The sequence below is a fragment of the Dipodomys spectabilis genome, unplaced genomic scaffold (genome assembly GCF_019054845.1).
Source record: "Dipodomys spectabilis isolate Male_0828 unplaced genomic scaffold, ASM1905484v1 ptg000365l, whole genome shotgun sequence".
Taxonomy (NCBI): Eukaryota; Metazoa; Chordata; class Mammalia; order Rodentia; family Heteromyidae; genus Dipodomys; species Dipodomys spectabilis.
Genome location: NW_024871042.1, coordinates 5,891,261 through 5,911,900, shown reverse-complemented (window position 1 = coordinate 5,911,900; position 20,640 = coordinate 5,891,261). Strand labels below are relative to the sequence as shown.

The following is a 20,640-nucleotide window of genomic DNA, read 5'->3' as shown; positions in this document are numbered from 1 at the left end:
AAGTTCTTCCCGTTCTTTCATCTTTTAAACTTCCCATTTTCATTCCCTCCTTGCACATGTCAGCATCCTTCTCATTATCCTTGAGATTTATAGCCTTTTGTGATTTGATTTTCTTCCATTCCCATATATACCTGCAGAGAAGGCTAGACTCCATGCTGTAGCACTTCTCTTTTCTTTCCCTTTTCTACCATCAGAAACCTTATCGCCTCATTCCTGAACCGCCATTAACAATTGCACAGCAATTTTCTTCTTCACTCTAATCTATCACACAGATAACTACTGTACCTATCTTTCACATAATTTTAATCACAATTAGCTATTGTGGGGAACATTAGTTGCTCATTTGTCAATATTAGGTCAAAAGTCATAAACCTCATACTGAATGCTCCCTGCAGCTGCCTCTTTTAGAAAGGCTGCATTTCTTCTTATCTTTTCCTTCTTCCCCTGGCTGTCCTGCATGGCCTGCTATAATCAGCTTCTTTTCCTGCACATAGAACTTGCTGATTACACTCCGTGCTTCCTGCCTTGAGTCCCCTCCTGCCTTCCCTCTACTACTTCATGTCTATTGCCTTCTTGAACAGCTCTCCTGTAACTGTCAGCTGATTTTAAGGTAACACTTTATTTTTCATACCTTTCAGAGAGTTTATTTGAATATGTTGGTTATGTACACTGTTATTATCTTGTGTAATTTGTCTATCTTTTGTCCCTCCAAACAAAAAATAAGTTTATAGAGGACACAGATTATCTCTTAACTTTTCAACTCTCAATATTTAATAAGGTCCAGTATTGAGCTGTACCCAGGGAAGTCTATAGCACATTTAACTAGGAAGACACTAAGTGGACCTTTGGAAGTTTGGGTGGAGTTTATACTTACCTTGCCTGTGCACTTACCATTCATGGAAAACTTAGGTCTTCTGAAGAATTGTGTTCACTATATATGTGTGTTTGGCCAGCAGAACAAATATAACTTGAATGTAAATTACTTTCATTGAATTTGGCATCCTTTCTTAGTAGCTCTATTAACTGGATGCTTGTTGACAAAGTAGAGGGTATAAATGAAAGTTTCAAATCTTGAGAAATAGATAATTCAATTATAGCAGTTTGTGAACATATATCCTTCAGATGGACAAATAACATTCAGTGTTTTGTTACTATTATTTTTGTTTCTTTTTTAAAATGTGGGCAAATTTTGTGAAGTTTTTAACTGTCCTGTAATAAACAGAATATTTCTTTTTGTCTGAAGATCTTAGTTCGAAGAAGCAGCAGCCCCGCTGAACTGGATTTGAAGGATGACTTGCAACAGACACAAGGAAAGTGTAGAGAAAGACAGAAGAGTAAGTACTGGAAATGTTCTGTGTATAACTAACTACAGAGTTGCTGTGTTTCTCTTTTTTTCTTTTTTCTTTTCTAACTCAAGTGATTATTTTATCAAATGGAGAAAGACACAGTTGCGAAATGGAATACATTTTTACCTTGAACACAGGATTGATATAAAGTTAATCTGTTAATCAAGTAGTTCTAATCAGTTGCCTACACCAGAGAGGCCTGTCTTTCTATCCCTGGGCCTTTTTCCAGGTGAGAAAAACAGGAGGGGCTGAGGGTTTAGGGGAGCAAACAGAGGCAGATGGAAAAATTGTCTTCCACAGAAAGTTCCCTCCCCATCAGAGTACAAAGCTTCAGAAGCACATTGAAGTCAGTGGCATAAGGGCTTTAAGAGAATCCTAAGATGGGTTACTGTAACCTATACAGTATGTGGATTCTCATGCCACTTTTCTTCTCATAGTAACATAGTAAAACAACTCCTGTGTCCAAGGTGGCCTTTAATTGGGTGCAGATGCGTTCTTCCCATTTTCTACTTTCTCTCTGTTGGCTTAGAGTTCTATGAAAGATGAAATTTGAGATCTAACAGATTAGTCTCCTAAGACAGCTTTAAGTTCTTTGCCAATGAATATGAATTTTCTTTGCAATTTTATGAACACATAAAATTGTTATGAGATACATTTCAAGCAGCAGAACTGACTATATAGCTTTTCATAATTATATTATGAACAATTAAAATGTTTAGTATTTAAAGGAGAGAATTGTAGAAAATCAGTTGTGAGGAATACCTCATCCCCAAATAACCCTAGATGATTTACCCTGGGTGTAAATATATATAAGGTTTGAAAAGAATTTGCAACTTTGGTGGGGGGGGGGGAGAATAGGGTAGGGGGGGGAAGGAATGGGAAGGGGAAACAAAGGAGGAGGCTACAATGCTTGATAAGAAATGTACTCATTATCTTGCCCATGTAATTGTAACCCCTCTGTACAGTATTTTCACAATAAAAAAAATAAAAATTAAAAAAAAAAAAGAAAAAAATTTCCCTTGAGTAGTATATCCTAGGCTCATAATGCCTATTAATGTCCTGTATTGGGAAGATTTAGCTTGTTCACCAAGAATCCCACATAGATACCACCTGACCCCCAACCAAGTTCTGTGGATTTTGCCCATACCCTTGAATAATCCCTGTTGTATCAAATGTCCAAATGTTTAGTGGCATGCATACAGGTCATTTAGCTAGCTATTGCCTCAAACTGTGCTGCTTCTCTTATGTCAGGTGAAAGTACCAGTAGTGATATGGCTCTGGGCTGTAACAATGAAGCAGAGCTGTCTATGAACCCATGGCAGACATGTGAAGAGGATCCAGAACTGAACACTCCCACAGATGTGGCTGACTCTGATGCCCGCCATTGGTTACAACTAAGTCCAACTGATGCTTCAAACTTAACAGGTATGCTTGAAAAGAGGCACCACTGTAAGATTGGGATATCCCCCAGTTTCCAAGTTGGAAGAACTCTAAGGATTTCTTTATACAATGATCATGGCAGAGCTACTTCCAATTAAATTGGAGTAGTAGCTCCAACCACCTGTCCATATTCAGTCATAAAATTCTTAGAGTCCTGTATAGAAGAATTCTAAAACAGTGGCCAGGAAGGGGAGGAAGCCTATCACATTAATGAAAACTGGGAAGAAGTTGCCTGGCATGATCAGATTTCTCTACTCTGGAAACAGAACAATGATTTTTTTTCAACTTGCATTTATCATGAATCCAAATGAAGGGATTTGGGTAGCTTGTTGATTAGTATTTTAAAATTTTTTATAAGGTATTTGAAAAATATAAGTTGTGACATATATGTGGGTTATGAACTACAATAATAAAATGAAAACTGGTGCCCTAATACCCAAATTAAGAGCTGGAATGACACTCAGAAAAATGAGGTTCTGAATGTCCTTCTCAAGCCCCTAGCCTTCTCTTGGCATACTGAGAACCTAGCCCAAGTTTGGCATTATAATAATTCCCTTCATTTCTTTTTAGTTTACCATGTATATCTTTATTTTCAAGTAACACATCATTTCGTTTTGTTTTGCCATATTCTTTTTTTTCTACAACTTTTTTCTTCAGTATTATGTTTCTAAGATTCCTGCATAGAAACTTTCTGAGTTTGCATTTAGGTTCTGCCAAGAAGTTATTGGGTGGCTTTGAACTAGTTATTGAGCCTCTGTCCTTCAATTTTTTTTTTGTCTGTAAAAATAGCAATAGTTTCAACTTCATAGAATTATTGGAGGAATAAGTTAGGTATTCAGGCTAGTGGAAGCTCTGTGTAGTCTTAGCTATTCATAATTCGAGTTTGAATGTGCACCAGTGCGTTAACCCTGTATGAACCTGGATAAGTAAACTTCACAAAGACCAAGGAGATGAGTTTTTGTTTTGCTTTGTTTGACAAGTGTCAACAGAGATGTGTGCTCTAAGGAATTCAGTATGTGAGCTGTTTTTGTTTTGTTTTACTTGTTCTCGTGTTACTGGGATTTGAACTCATGGTCTTAATCTTCCTCAGCTTTGGTTGGTCAGCTGGTGACCTACCACTTGGGCCTTCAGCTCTGCTTTTTTGCTGTTTATTTTGGAGGTGGGAGACTAGTGAACTTTTCTGTCTAAGCTGGCCTTGAATCACAGTCCTTAATATTTTAGCCTCCTAAGGAGCAAGGATGATCCACTAACACTTGACAATGTGTGACATTTTGACAAGAGCCAAGTCTTTCCTGGTGTAGCACATTCATACTTACATCTTACATGTGTGCATACATCTTACATAAAACAACAAACTCAAAAGTACATTAAGTTTTAAAATGTTATTAAAATTCTAAAATTAGCTGAGCATGGTGATGCACACTTGGAATCCCAGGTATTCCAGAAGTAGAAGCAAGAGGATTGAAAGCTTGAGGCCAGCTAGGCAAAGGTAATGAGATGCTATCTCAAAAAGAGAAAAATAAAATAACAAAAGGGCTAAAGGCAAAAATTACATTATAGAGCAAAAGTACAAGGCACTAGGTTCATTCCTTCCCATACCACATGGGGTAGAAAATCCCTCAATTATTTATAAAGCCTTTTAAAATCAAACAAACTTTACTTTTCACTATTATCAAAGTCTCTCACATGTTCTGAAATTCTTGTTAGAATAACATTAAAATGTGACAAAATTAACAGATAAAATGGTGTTAAATGTAGAACAGGTAATGATGTTGCGTAAAAATACTATAAGCATACAGGATTTAGTAGTTCACAAATAATTTTGATGTACCTTCTTTTATTCTGTTTAATAAGTAGACCTACTCTTAACATTTCTGTTTTAGAGATGAAGAGCTTAAGATCCAGAAAAGTCATGTTATCCCACTAGAACATAAGTTGTGTAGTTTAAACTGGTTTCTTGCCATCTGTGTTTACTCCTTTCAATTACATTTTGGTTATAATTACAATTGTAAAGCCCTTTGACATAGTTGAGTATTGATACATTTGTGAAATAAGTATCTTCTTTAGGTCTAGTATACAGATTATCCAAGAGAAATTTATCATCATAGTAGTAAGGATCCAATACTGAATCTTCATCGTTTGATGTGCTTAAACATGAATCAGGTTTAATTATTTTTATTGAGGGAAAGAAAATTGGACAATTACTTCTGTTGTGTTTGAGAAAGATTACTTTTGATCTCATTTCAGAGTATGTATTGGATGGCTCAGTTGAATAAACTGTATGAGGTAATTCTGTATGATATATTCTGTGTGGTGATTAACTCTTCTAAATACTTCTTTGAAATACTAAAATAGAGAATCAGTATACTTATTCAATAGTTCAGCTTGTTATCCGTGGAAAGGACAAACTGTAATGTGATAAGACTTAAGGATTATCACACTTCCTGAATTTTAACTTTCTGTTCTAAAGAGAACAATTTCTTTATAAGTGAATACAATAAAAGTCATGTTAGCCTCATTTTTAGGACATACAAAAAATCACTTTGAATGAGACTGAAGTATAGCTCAGTGGTAGAGCCTAGAAAGTTTTAAATTTGAAAATATACACACACAAAAATCAAACTGTCCCTTTTTTTTTGAGCAGTCCTACCAGTTACCAAATGTTTAGAATAAAAAGCTGTTTCTACAATCTTAAATTCCTTGTTTAAAAATTGGCCATCTTAACAGCCTACTTTTATATTTGCTTGCTTATTTTGATTATTTCATGTTTGCTGAAAATTATAGCCAAATTTATTTTGCATCTTTTTAAATGTTTTATTATGAAAATACTGTACATGGACAAGGTAATGAGTACATTTCTTATCAAGCATTGTTGCCTCCTCCTTTGTTTCCTCTTCCCAACACCCCTCCCTTCCCCCTCCCCTCCCCCCCCCCCCCCTCCGGCCTGGCCAAAGTCGTAAAATTCGTTTTTTTTTTTTTTTAATTTTATTTTATTTTACTTGAGAACATACTGTACAGAGGGGTTACAATTACATGGGCAGGATAATGCATACATTTCTTACCAAGCATTGTAGCCTCCTCCTTTGTTTACCCTTCACCTCCCTTCCCAGCCTCCCCCCTCCCTCCCACCCAATCATACCCCCCCCCCCCCCCCCGACATTGTAAAGCTGGTTTTGACATGACATTTTGTACTTCTCATTGTTGCAACAGGTTCATTTTTTTTTTTTTTGACATAAGGACTTGTACATCTCATTGTTGCAATGGGTCCACCTGTATCCCTATTTAAAAGGTTTTTGCCCTTCCCCTCCACAAATTATACCAACATCAATCATTTTTAAATATACAAGGGATTTGTTTTAATTTGATTTCTTAAGACATGTAGACACAAAATGAAGGTTATGAAGGAAAATGTTTATTCTCACAAGTCTATGGAAACAGGCCACACAGTGAGTCTTCAGGGTTGGTCAAGATGCAGAGGAAACAAAATGTGGGCAACAACCTTCATAGGACTTGTCCATAGGACAAGTAAGGCAAAACAGGGTCAGCAGATTTAAGGATTGCTGGTATGAATGATTTCCATGGGCTTTGGAGAATTGGGGATGTGTCCAGGGACATGGCCCTGGAATGATTAGGGCCGGAAGGAATTGATTTGATAAAGATTAGAGCCAGTTAAAGGTTGAAGTGTAGAGGGTAGGCTTTGGATTGGTTCATTTACATATGAAAAGCAGGTCCCTGGTGAGGTGTTTGCTGTCTCTAGGAATTAACTAAACCTGGAAGGGTAGTCCCTCTCAGATTCGCTAGGCTCCAGATGCCAATGCATTAAAAGTACAGGAAAAAAAAATTACAGTTAATACACGAATAAGGTGAGTTCTGTTGAGGCAGTAATTTGGGGCTGTGACAGTTATGACACTACAGTTCAGTCTGTGTTCTTGTTGAGTTCATCATTTATTTAACAGGTAAGCTTGTGATCTAGAAATACTGATTTAGATGCTTTGAGAAATAAAAAGATGAATGAGTCATAGACACTATTGTCTTAAGAGTTTATGAAGAAGATAGGATATATATCCCACTAATCACAAATAGTGTGATAAATGCCATTAGATTTACTTAAAGTTAAAACATAGGAATAGACAAATAGACTAATAAGAATGGGACATAAAGTGTAAATAGAATCTACACAAGCATAGAATTGTGATTTGTAGCTTTCTAGGGTTGCAAACGAAAGAATGTTCTATTCAACAGATCACTGTGAGACAACTGTTTAGTCAAATGAGGGGAAAAATGAAATAGAATTCCTCCCTCACATCATATTCCAAGTAACTTCTAGAGGGATAAAATTCTTAAATAAGAAAAAAGAAATTTTAGGGCTGGGAAGGTGGCTCAGTGGTAGAGTGCTTGCCTTGCATGCCTGAGGCCCTGGGTTCGATTCCTCAGCACCACATAAGCAAAAAGAAAAAAGCCAGAAGTGGTGCTGTGGCTCAAGTGGTAGAGCGCTAGCCTCGAGCTGAAGAGCTGAGGGACATTGCCCAGGCCCAGAGTTCAGGCCCCACGACTGGACCAAAAAAAAAAAAAAAAGAAAAAAGAAATTTTAAAAACTTAAATTACTTTTCTAGAAAGAACTGTGTATGGAGATGAAGAGTTAGCAAATATAGTCATTATAGTCAACGTACATTATGTAAGAATTGAACTAAGTAACCTGTGGATAGGGATGGGTAAGATGGAGAGGAACAAAGGAAGGGTTGACGTTGATCAAGATTCATTGTATTCATAACCTGATTAATGGCATTTAACCACCTTTGAACAACTACTCAATAAAAAAAAACTTAAAAAATAAAAATTATGTCTTAGAGTAGGGACAGTTTCTTAGGAGAGAATAAAAACGACTAAGTATCAATTCAACCTCAGGAAAATTTAGAACTTTTTAAATCAGAGAAAGTGTAAGAATTCCATGGCTTTTAAGGACCTGAACTGGTAAAAACCAGCTATGATGCTCTTTTCTTTCCAGATTCCTGTCAGCTTATTGTTAAATGGTAATACACACCATTCAACTAACTTTTTTTTTTTTTTTTACCGGTCATGGGGCCTGAACTCTGGGCCTGAACGCTGTCCCTCAGCTCTTCAGCTCAAGGCTAGCGCTCTACCACTTGAGCCACAGCACCACTTCCAGCTTTTTCTGCTTATGTGGTGCTGAGGAATCAAACCCAGGGTCTCATGCATGCAAGGCATGCCATTGAGCCACCTTCCCAGTCCCGTCTTCCCCTAATAAAATATCAGCTCCAGAAGGAGAGACTTGGACAATACATAGCAGAAGAGAAGCTTCAGTAAGTGATTTTAATCAATAAGCAAATAGGTATAAGCTGGAGATTACTGTTTAGCCAAAAATGGAAATTAAATTTTAATCTTTTAAAATAATAAATATGAAGGTAGTTGCAAAGTCTCTTTTAGTATATTAATTGTAACCTTGCATCCAAATTTTGCTTATAGAAATCCTTTACTTGCAAGTTTAACTATGGTTGTGCATGTGAATTACATCTCATTATTTGCCACTGAAAATTTTTTTATAGGAACAGTTTCTCAACATTCTGTGATATCACACAAATTTTTTCATACTTCTACCATGCTTTGATTAGTTTTGATATCATGAAATAATAATAGCTACAGTAGCATAAATACCTTACCTTCTAAAATCGTTAGTGAACAGTGGCTGTCCATGGAAAGCAGAAGAAGAGAGCAGAAGGGTCAGTCTGCAGTGCTGGGCACCACAGTGCCAACTTGTTGCTTCTCTATTTTGACCTATAAGGTTCAGGCTGGTTCTTCTGTTCCCAGAACTAAAATGTTTAACGAGAGCCTTTTAGTTTTCAACTCAAAAGAGAACTTCTTTACCACTGCCAGGGCTAAATAAAATTGCAGTGATATAAGAAAGCCACTTGGTCATTAAGCATAAGTTTTACCAATTACTAAGACTTAATTCATGGGCAAAATGCCTTACATATTTTCAAAGTCCTAAACTTTGCATTTCTATGTTAAAATCCTGTGTGTATTTACCGAAAGATTGTATAATTTTACCTGTTTGTAAGAGTTCCCATTTTAATAAAAAAGTTTTAAAATATATCTGTAGCATTTATTAATAATGAAACAAAAAGCTATTAGTCTACGATTTCTAGCTTGCTAATGAAAAACTAAATATTTGGGAGGTGAACATGAAATTTTCTGAAATCTCTCAAATCCCCATTTTTAATTAAGTGCTTTATTGGGGAACCATCTACATGTAAAATGTCAGCATCTGTTCTGTTACATATGCCATCAGTGGGCTAATTTGGGGCAAAAGCATTTCAACTCATTAAAATCCTTTCATTATCATATTGAAAAAAGTACATGGAATCATTTGCTAAACTCCTAAAACACTCAACATACTTTGATAACATGATGGGAAATGATGCCTAGGATTTTTGTTGTGGAGGCAAGAATTCTAAGTGCAAACAGGATTGAAACATTTTTTCTATAGGATCCTTTTGTAATAGGATATGTTTGTTAACTGGCAGGTGGCAAAGAGGTGCAGGTGATGAGGTTCCTGCCAATGTTTACATGGAGTTATTATTACTCCGCAAAGCTCCAGTGTTGTTTGAATGTTGGAGGCAATTTCTCTTTTGTATGACTGCATTTTCCAGGTTGTAGTAGGGAATGAAGCAAAGCTGTAAATCAATTAGTTTTTTTTGTTGTTGTTGTTTGTTTTTTGTTTGATTTGATTTGATTTAGTTTGGGGGTTTTCTTTTTCTCCTTCAAGGGATGAAAAGCAATATATGGCTTTTTTTTTTTTTTTTTTTTGGGTGGTGATGGTGGTGGTGGTACTTGGGTTTGAATTCAGGATCTTGCATTTGCCTTGCAGGTACTCTGCCACTGGAACCATACTTGAAGCCCTTTTTTCCTTAAATTGTTTTAGATAAGGGCTCACACTTTTTGCTTGAGTTGGCCTGGAATTTTGATTCTGTGCCTCCTGAAAAGTTGGGATAATATGTGTTAAAATACCAGGCCTACTCTGTTTATTGAGATGGATCTGGCTAACTTTCTGCCAAGATTGGCCTCAAACCATGATTCTTCTGCTCTCTGATGGTATTAGAATATGACATTTTTCCTGAGAAGTGACCTACTCTGTTTGTTCACTTGGAGAATCATGTTGATTCATAAACAGTACTTCGACATGCCTTTTCAGGCTAACAGATGCTTGATACTGCACTAAGTTTACAGTAGTTAAACAGAGGAGGGAGCTTTATGAAAGTCAGTCAGAGAATGGCAAAGGTCCATGACTAAGCCTTTGTTCTCTGTACCTTCAGGCATGGCAAATAGGAATTCTAGTTTGGATATCTGAATATTGTTGTGTCTCCTTGATTGGATATGTGATGTTATTGTAGGAGCTACAGACATATTTTCCAACAAGGAGCAGGCCTACCCACGACACTATTTGTTTCACTGTCTTGAGGTCTTTTCATCACTAATAAGAGAACTGTTTGCAGCCATCCTGGACCTTCTCTTGCTTCCTTTCACATTCATCCCTCCATCCTTTGTTGCCCTTGATCCCTCTGCGTGGGTTCCTCATATCAGAGATTGTGCTTTAGTGTCACTGATGAGGCATTAAAAACACAGCAACATCTATAATCAAGATCACACTCAATGAGGATTGATAATTGCCTAAAAATAAGTCTATCTTTATTCTTATGATGTAAAGTAGATTAATTGAGGAATAGTTACATTAATACCAAATGAATAACGTATGACAGCATAGAAAAGGGCAATGATAGAAGTGGGACACAACTCAGTATTCCTACCACTGACCCAAAAGATAATCAAAGCAAGGTGGCTTAAGTGGAAAGTCCAAAGTATGAGAAAAATAAAAATCAAAGCAAATCACCCAGTACAGTAGAGACAGGTTTTGTTGTTGTTGTTGTTTAAAAGAAGGAAAACAGAGCACTGGTCTCACTCAATTTATTCCAGCCACAAAATTTGAAGCAGAAATTATTAGTAGAGTGGTAATTTTGAATTTACATGAACTTCATAGCCTCCACCTACATAGAACAAAAAAAATGACAGAATTACAAAAAAAAAATCTGATAAAACCATAGCCTTAGAAGAAAAGTTTAATAATAACTGTTATTAGTTGATGAAATAGAAATAAATGTTAATAAAGGAACTATTTTTACAATACAGACAATCTCAGTTGAATGAATATACATACATATATTTGAATTTAAATTTAACAAACATTTTTTTGTGGCCAATCCTATGTCTTGAACTCAGGGACTACGTGCTGTCTCTGAGCTTTTTTGTTCAAGGCTAGCATTCTACTGTTTGAGCCACAGCTCTACTTCTGTTTGGAGATACTTGGAGATAAGAGTCTCATGAACTTTCCTGCCCCAGTTGGCTTTGAATCTCGGTTCTCAGCTCTCAGCCTCCTGGGTAGCTAGGATTACTGGTGTGAACCACTGGCACCTGGCAGTAATATTTTTTAAAACACACAGAATGTTAACAAATATTTGATCATTTTTCTTAACAAATGCCTGATTTGTAACTATAACAGTACTGTGTTGTAATAAATAAGAATAATTATATAATAAAAGAAAAATAAGAAACTAAAAACTGGACTTCAAATGGATTACCAAGTTCAGAGAGAAATCAAATTATGAATTACAACATACTTAGAATTGGCTGGGCATGGTGGTTTATGCCTGTAACTCTACCTTTAGAATCCTAGCCACTCTGGTGGTGGAGATGGGGATGATCATGAGTAAAGGCAAGTTGGGACAAAAGAGTTAAGGAAACCCCATCTCCACTAAGGAAAGCTGGTTTATGCATTTGTCATTCTAGCTACATTTGAAGCTTCATGGTTCAGGTTAGCTTGGCATAAACATGAGAGCCTATCTGTAAAGTAAGTGAGACAGTAAACATTGTGCTTAGCAACTGTGCGGCACTGAGTTCAAACCCACGTACTGTCAAGGAGGGGAAAAAAAGACTAGGAAGTGGTAGCTCACTAAGCCCACCCCAAAGCAGGTAGGGAGAACTTATCTTTAACCAGCAAAAATAAGGCTGGAGGTATGGCTCAGCATTAAGAGAGCCCACTAGCAAGTGCAAGTCAAACCTCAGTAAAGCAAAACAAAAACAAAATTCCAATAAAATATTTATACTTTCATCTCCTACAGTTGCTTCTTTCATCCCACTAAGAGCTCAGTGCAGAGATGCTTTCTTGGAAACAAGGGGATTAAAGGAGAGTTTACTTATTCACTGAATAGGAGAGTCTTTGGGGAGAATCTTCTCCCTGGAGGCTTAGTTTCAGAATTAAAGCCACTGTAAACCGTGTGTGGTGACACATACCTGTAATCTGAGAACCCAGGAGGCCTAGGGAGGAGGATTGAGAATTGACAACCAATCTGGGGTACAGAATGAGAACCTATCTCCAACAAAAATTCAAAATGCCATCTCATTTATCTGAGGTTCTTTAAAACATGGTGAAACTCACCAGAGATGACGCCTGTTAGGCATCACCTTTTCATTCACCCCTAAATATTTAAAACTGTCAAGAATGTTTTCAGAAGACTGGCTGGGAAAGGAATGTCCCTCAGTGGAAGAGAGCTCTTGCTTAGCATTTGTAAGGCCTTGGATTTGATTCCTAGTACCACAAATGGGCACCTAGGGATGTGACTATATGGATGGCATTTAAATCTGTGTGGCATTAGTCTATAGGAATAGAAGAGTAGGAATAGGAGAGAGTAGGATAAGGAAGGGAATATTCACAGGTTTGTGAGATGAAGACAAATCAGCCAGAAGAAAACCAGGTGGGCATCAGTCCGTGGGGAAGAGGGGGCAGTCAGATGAAGAATTTTTAGAAAGGTGATATGATTGTATGAGTTAAATGTTGTTGAAGACTGATAATTGAGTACTGTGTTAAGCAATACAGAGGCTCTAGGTAGTCAAAAATATCAACGTTTGAAAAATGTAGAAAGGACAAAAAAAGTTACATCACCATCTGCATAAGCTTTTCAATAAGCCTTTTAATTGAAAGGAGTAGAGCATAGTGGCTGAAGTTATGTTACATGAGTAGTGGCTGAAGTTATGTTACATGAGTATGGAGACTGAGCTTGATACTGAGTCTATAGAGCTGGAGTTTGGATTCCAAAAAGAAAAACTCATCTGCTGGAGGCTAGGAGAATATTCTTTGTCATGAAGAAAGGTGGAGGCAGCCTTGTGAGAAGAGTACATGAGGAAGCACAGGGTGAGTGCTACAAAGAAACCAAAAGAATGAAGAGTTAGAAAATAGAAAACTGGTAAAATATTTGCTGCTATTGATTACTGTATTGATTTACACTAATAATACCAAGCTGTGGCAGATATGTGGAAAATGTGGCACTCTAGTGCTCTGCTCCTACAGGTGCTAACTTTTGTACCTTGCTCATAGAATGCTGCAGAGCACATGGGCAGCAAAGATGGTGCTGAGAGGGGGTTGAGTGGGCAGAGCCCAATTTGCCTTCTGATCAGTGCCTAACCAGCCCGTGAAGGCTTAGGTGCATGATAGGGTGTGACCTTGACAGTGATTGGTTCCTGTTCCTCCCTTGCCATGCCACCCACCCTTTTTGGCTTTAAAAAGGGCTGCTCTCTGTTAATAAACGAGTTTTCTACCTGCTTGAGTTGACTCCCCGCTGTGTCTGATTGTCTCCCGGGCTGAGCGCCTAGCACTTACCTTTCCTCGGACCCCATCCATCTTTCGGGACGGATGAAGACCCAACAGAATGCCACTTTGGAAAATGGTCTCACAGCTTCTTTTCTTACAGTTTAGCATGAGTTAAAGCTGTCAGCTTTATTCATCGGCTCCCAATATAGGAGCCAGTGTAAATGTCCTTCAACAGATGAATGAATAAAATATGCTACATTTAAAAAAATGGACTTTTCAGAAATGAGGAGGAACAAACCAAATTCTGATAATGCAGAATCTCTTTGAATCTTGAGTGTATTATGCCAAGTGAAAGAAACCAGGCAGAAAGGCTGCTTACTATGACCCAATTTATATAACATCCTAGAAGAAACAAAACTAGAGTATAGAAAACAAAAAATGAACTGTGAGAAGCTGCAAATACGAGAAAGAAACTGACTATAAGGAGAACAATTTGGATTGATGGGACTGTTCCATATCTTGGTTTGAGGTCATTTGTGTCAATTGTTACATGATGGCATATATTTCTGAAACCTAAAAGGACATTTCTTTTTTGGGGGGGGGCCTCCGGTTGTGGGGCCCTGAACTCTGGGCCTGGGCGCTGTTCCTTAGCACTTCAGCTCAAGGCTAGCGCTCTACCACTTGAGCCACAGCACCACTTCCGGCTTTTTTCTTTTTTCTTATGTGGTGCTGAGGAATCAAACCCAGGGCCCCAGGCATGCAAGGCAAGTGCTCTACCACTGAGCCACCTTCCCAGCCCCAGGACATTTCTTATATGAAGATTCTACCCTAAATAAGGCTAACCTAGCAATCATGAAAACCAGTAACTAATACCTTCCTTGGCCACCTATTTCTGTTGTACTTGTGGCTCTCAAGGTCTCCCTTGTCCTCTTACTTGCTTCATTAAACCTTTCATGGAATTGCCAGGAAATGTTTCTTCATCTCTGGTTGAAGAATTAAAATCATTTGATCCTTCTTCATTGATTCTGCTGATCTACCCTTTCAAATTAGCAGCCATTTCTTCTCTTTCATTTGAATTATTTTATGGAGAACTCATAAATTTTAAAGATAGGTAATTTGTATAAGTAAAAAAGTTGTTCTGATAGCATCCCAATTGCATTTCTATGGCTAACTCACATACTTTTACAGATAGCAGTGAATGCCTCACAGATGACTGCAGTATAATTGCTGGAGGGAACCTAACTGGTTGGCACCCAGATTCTGCTGCTGTGCTCTGGCGAAGAGTCTTGGGAATACTTGGAGATGTGAATAATATCCAGTCACCTAAGATCCATGCTAAAGTTTTTGGCTATCTCTATGAACTCTGGTACAAACTGGCAAAGGTATGTTCTGCTATGTTATCTTTTCCTCTAATTTGGAAAACTGATGCATCATTTGACATAAAAACAGTTGCAGTTAGCTATTGAACATATTCCGGAAGACAAATTAAGCATTAGACCAAGTACATTGGATTATCAAAGAGTAATACATAATATTTAAAGTTTTAGTACTTTATAAATGCATTAATAGTTATGTCATTTAGGGCAAAAGTATATTTGTATAATCCTATACAATACAAAAATAAAAGTATTAATATTCTATTTGAATATTATAATAGTTTTAATTATTGAAATAGTTTTAGGTTTCTTATTAAGTGATACTGGTTTTATTCTACAATGTTTAAAAAATGTAGAAAGTACAAAAAATTTACAGCACCATCTGACGAACTAACCAATATTAATATATAGTCCTATTACAAAAGTAGAATCTTAGAGTACATACAATTTTTGTTCTGGCCTTTGTTAGGTGCTAAACATACATTTTTCCTGGTTATTACAGTTTTTTTTCCAAAACACGAAGTATAGCTTTTTGGGGGGGGGAGGGGAATGGGTCGTGGTGCCTGAACTCTGGGCTTGTGCGCTGTCCCTCAGCTCTTCAGCTCAAGGCTAGCACTCTACTACTTGAGCCACAGCGCCACTTCCGGCTTTTTTTTTTCTGCTTATGTGGTGCTGAGGAATCAAACCCCGGGGCCTCAAGCATGCAAGGCAAGTGCTCTACCACTGAGCCACCTTCCCAGCGCCTGAAATATAGCTTAAAAATCATTCCTTATTATTTGGATTTCAGGAACCCCTTCAGAAATTCACATTCACAGAAAAGCAGTGCTCTAGTTTTATAGATACCCACAAATGATAAACTAGACACAATTCACAGTAAAAGAAAACTTGTAAATATTGTAGATTTTCACTTCACTTAGGGAAATTTGACTGGAAGCCACTACTTGGCTATGGAAGATTGTGTTGCAATGTTACCTTCCCTAAAATTCTCCTCTTTGTGAACTAGATTCGGGATAATCTAGCAATAAGTCTGGATAACCAGTCTTCTCCATCTCCTCCACTCTTGACCCCACCACTCAGAATGTTTGCATCATGGCTATTTAAGGCAAGTGGATATGTGTTTATTCTTTTATTGTAATTTCCTCTTCCTTTCTGAAATTGAGTTTAACAAATGTAATTGCCCAAGATGGCATGTTTTGAAGACAGACTGAGTTTTCCTAAAGCTACTGCATCCCACATCTTCATAAACAACTCTTCTAGAAAACTGAGAAGTAAATGAAATGTTGAAATGCTCTGCATCTGGTCTTGATTTAATCTGGAAACATCATCTCCTTGGCAGGCAACAACGCTGCCAAATGAGTATAAGGAAGGAAAACTGCAAGCCTACAGGCTGATCTGTGCCATGATGACCAGACGCCAGGATGTTCTGCCAAACTCGGATTTCCTGGTCCATTTTTACCTTGTGATGCACCTAGGATTAACCAGTGAGGACCAGGTATTCTGTGACTCCTTTATTATGATTACACATCAATAAGCAATTGTACATTATACATTATTGGTTATCAGGGCTTGTGGAAATATATTAGAAATACTTAACTGAATCTCAAAAGTCTCCTCTTTTACACATAGTACCATATAGTCTCTTTCAAAAATTTAAATCACTTCTATCACATCTTTATTTCTTCACCCCACTGATAATGCATTTTCCACCTACATTTGCATTTTTCTATGGCCAAATGATCCAATCTCTGCCTATGTTGTCAACTTCAGTTCTATCTCAACAACTTTTTTGAGTTCTGTTGAAGAAAGCAATGCTGATCAATTAAAAAATGTTTAGAAGCTACTGCTTTAGTAGTTGGATTCCTTTTGTAAAAGGCTTTACCTCTTAAGTTGTTTTAATGTTAATTGAAGTTTTTGTTAAGTAAGAAAAAAAGGCCCAGGAGGCTCACCCTGTTACCCCCAGTCTTGTAGATCCTAGGTTTAGGGGCCAGTATGTAGCCAGCCCACCACCTTCCTTTCTTAGAACAGGGAAGGCTACACATAGGGACCCATGAACTCTTGACTCATTGTAGGATATCAAATAGGTAAATGAGATGATTACTTGGACTTCACAGAAAATACTCTAGACAACATTTGGAGGATGCATTTGAAAATGTAATGATAGGATAGAGTAAGAATTTGGGCCGCAGACAGATATTGATTAGGAAGCAATTAAACTAATATAAGTTAGAAATGGCACGAACTAAGATGACAGCACAGGAGATAAATAAAAGGGAACAGGAAAGATTCAAGAAGTTTTGTTAGCATTTTATTTTGTCATTACATCTTTCTTTGTTTTTTTTTTTTTTGTGCCAGACATGGGGTTTGAACTCAGGGCCTAGACACTATTCCTGAACTTTTTTTGCTCAGGACTAATACGTTATCACTTGAGCCTCACCTCTCCTCCTTTTTGTTTTTTGTATTTTTTTGGTGGTTAATTGCAGATAAGAGTCTCATGGATTTTCCTGCCTGTACTAGCTGTCAATCTCAATATCTAGATTTCTGCTTCCTGAGTAGTTATGATTACAGGTGTAAACCAGAGGTTGCCAGCTTATTACGTTTTTTAATATTTTATTTTTATTATCTTTAAGTAGTTATATAGTGCGGGGCTACCATTCAACATGTTGGTCTATAAGTATAATCTATCTTGATCACTATCACCCCTTTCATCATTCTCTCTCATCAGTTCGTGTTCTTGATCACCTAGAGTTATAGGGAGCATTTCAGAGTTTATCCTTTAAATTGTTCTTACTTTCCAAAGAACTTTTTGAATCATTTATTACATACAAGGTAGCTGTCCTTTCTGTATTTCTTTCATTCTTTGAGTATACAATGCATTTATACAGACCTTTTTTTAATTTTAATTTTGCAGTACTGGGTTTTGAACACAGGGCCCTGCATTTGCTAAGCAAGTACTGTAGTACTTGAGCTGTATTCCCAGCCTTTTTGTTTTACTTTATTTTCCAGATAGAGTTTTATGATTTTTGCCTAAAACCAGCCTCAGACTGAAACCTCCTACCTCTGCCTCTCCCTAGTAGATGGAATTACAGGGTCCTACCACCAAGCTTAGCTTAAAACTTTAAATCACAAAACATTTTAAGAATTTCATGCATCAGTAATTCTCTCTCCTATCTAGGTTTTGTCAGTTCAATGGTAACTTTTAAAGGTTTTAAATAAGTTTTTAAGGTAAGTTTAAAATAAGGTAAGAAATGTTACTCAACATCTTCTTTTGGTTGAAAGGATCCCAAATCTTCCTCTAATAAAATATAGACATCAGGGGAGAGGCTTATTATTTACTGTGTTCACAAGCTAAATCTTGGCTCTTAGCATAGTGCTTCAACACAGACCTCTTCAAACATGAAGCTAAGGGAAGAGGGTCATTCTTGAGGTTGAGGATGAAGTTTAGTGGTGGAGTCTTGCCTTGCATTTGTGATGCCCTGGGATAAATTTTCAGCACCAATAAATGAACAAGTAAATAAATAATTCTCCTGCTTAGCTCTGTCGTTGGTTTTGCTTAGCAATGTATTTGAACCTTCCCGATGCTTGGGAAAAATTTAATATGTTCCTGATGCACATTTTGAGCTTTAATAATTAAGCTTTTATCTGATTCATAGCCCTGCTGTCTTGATCTCTCATGTTCACTCAGAATTCAGCAGTGTTAGGGGACATGTACACCGTAGACTGGGCCCATAGCTTCATTTACTTCTAAAGTAAATGTCCAAATCGGAACATCATGTAGAAGTATTTGCATTCCATTTTAAGTAGTTCACAACTTTCAGTACAACTACAAGTATTTTTTTACAGACCAATGCAATGTAGGGTGTATGAAAGATTAAAGATCAAATCGGGATGAGAATTAACTTCATCGATAGTAATAAGCTCCCTCACGTAGAGACCAAGGAAGGAAAGGTTAGTTAGCAGTACTGTTGTTTAAAGTGGTATTTTTGTTAAGATCTTTTAAGGGAAATGTTTTATTTGGAAATAACAAGCAATTATAGACTCTTCTGATATAGAAAGAAGAAATTTGAGCAAAGTGCAGCTGGGCTCATAACTATAATACTAGCTACATGGGAGGATCACAGTTCAAGACCAGCTCTTAAATAATGAAAATGAGATCCCATCTCAACCAATAAACTGGATGCAATGGCATGTTCCTGTAGTCCCAACTATGCGTCAGGTCACAGGTAGGACCATTGCAGTCCAGGCTGGCCACTGAATGAGTGGAAACATGAGACCCTATATAAAAGAAACCTAAAGAAAAAAGGCTGGTGGAATGACTCAAATGACAGAGCACTTCCCTAGCAAGCACAAGGCCCTGAGTTCAAACGACAATACTACCAGAAGGGACAAAAGTAAGGAGGGAGGAAAGGGGTAAAGGGAAGGAATTTAAAGTCAGTCATAAATAGTTTTTCTGAGAGTGGGTTATCTAGAAAATCACATACATGTTGGTATGAAAATGGAACAGTAAAAGATGAAATGAGAACTCAAAACAATGAATTATTTCCAAAAAATTACATACAGAAGAGTTTTATGCTTAAAATAGTTCTTATAGTGTAATGTATGTTATGTTTTTAGTTAAGTAAAGGCTTAGGGATGTTTTGTAATTTGTTGCAAAATGCATAAATCTTAAAAGATGTCTCAATGTTAACAGTAATCCCAACGTTTAGACTTCTAAGACAAAATGACGATACCATAAATCTCTTTTATAATCTTCCCATTGTTAAGCTATTAGAAGCCTGAATTTTATGTGGGTTTAATAGAATTGACTGTTTCACTTTAACCTTAGCAATTGTTGGTATATGTTTAAAAGCCCTTTACTGTCTGCCAAACAGAATTACCCTAAACAAACTTTATTCTTTTGCCAGAAGAAAATTCTGTAGATCTTCTAATGAAAGAAACTTTTCTCATTTAAGAAATGTCTTCTGGCTAATTAGTTTAACTTTTGGACCACATGTCTAAATAGATCATAGTGGTTGTTGTAGGATTTATATGTACTTCTGGAAACACATGCTACATTCATTATAAGAAGAAAAGAAAGCATTTGCTGCAAAAAATACACTTAAATTCTGTTTTTAAATTTGTGAACTACACCTGTGGCTGGTGCTGCATCAGGACTTGTTTCTATTTTGTGAGTTTTCAAAGAGCCACACTTATAGGTAGCCTGGCATTAATAGGATTATTTTATACAGAGGAAACGTCATAAAGAATTTCCTGTTTTTAAAGTTTTTATTTTTATTATAAAGGTGATATACAGCGAGTTTCCTGTGATGTTTTAAAAAAAATAAATGATACCAAATAATTTAACTTAACATCAGTTTTAGCTTACAAATAAAATGTTATGTGTGTTTCTTCCTTTCACCTCTGGGTGGCACACTTGTCTGCTAAACTCGACCTTTCTGATTTAAAACTGCTACACCATAAAACAGATGTTTCATAAATTACCCCGTGTTCTGAAGCACAATCAAGTAAAATCATAACTTCATCTAATATCATAGAAAACTCATTATGTCAACAAGCTTGGTCATTTCCATGTAAAAATAATATATACATCAAACAACCAGGGTGTAAAAGGTAGCACATTCCAAAACAACTGTTTTTAATTTTTTCAAACTAATGTTAGGTATGCTAATCACTTCATTATTTATTAGCTAACATGACTTTATAAATATAGTGTGAGCTGTGGCTTATTAGTGTGATTGGAAACACTAATAAACACAATGTGGTGATGACTTTATTGTTTTCTTCACACTGGGTTTTTTTTAAAAGAAACTTGATCTTGTCACTG

General features: G+C 36.8%; 1 protein-coding gene across 2 annotated transcripts in view; it reads left to right on the top strand.

Annotated features, from left to right (window-relative positions):
• The window catches only part of Ralgapa2 (Ral GTPase activating protein catalytic subunit alpha 2), a 307,510-nt gene that overhangs the window by 117,862 nt on the left and 169,008 nt on the right, over window positions 1-20,640 (top strand). For both annotated transcript variants that reach the window (XM_042666417.1, XM_042666416.1), the window contains exons 19-23: window positions 1,244-1,334; window positions 2,598-2,771; window positions 14,632-14,825; window positions 15,823-15,921; window positions 16,156-16,311. In XM_042666417.1, coding sequence (XP_042522351.1) covers window positions 1,244-1,334; window positions 2,598-2,771; window positions 14,632-14,825; window positions 15,823-15,921; window positions 16,156-16,311 — 714 coding nt within the window. The remainder of the gene's footprint in view (window positions 1-1,243; window positions 1,335-2,597; window positions 2,772-14,631; window positions 14,826-15,822; window positions 15,922-16,155; window positions 16,312-20,640) is intronic.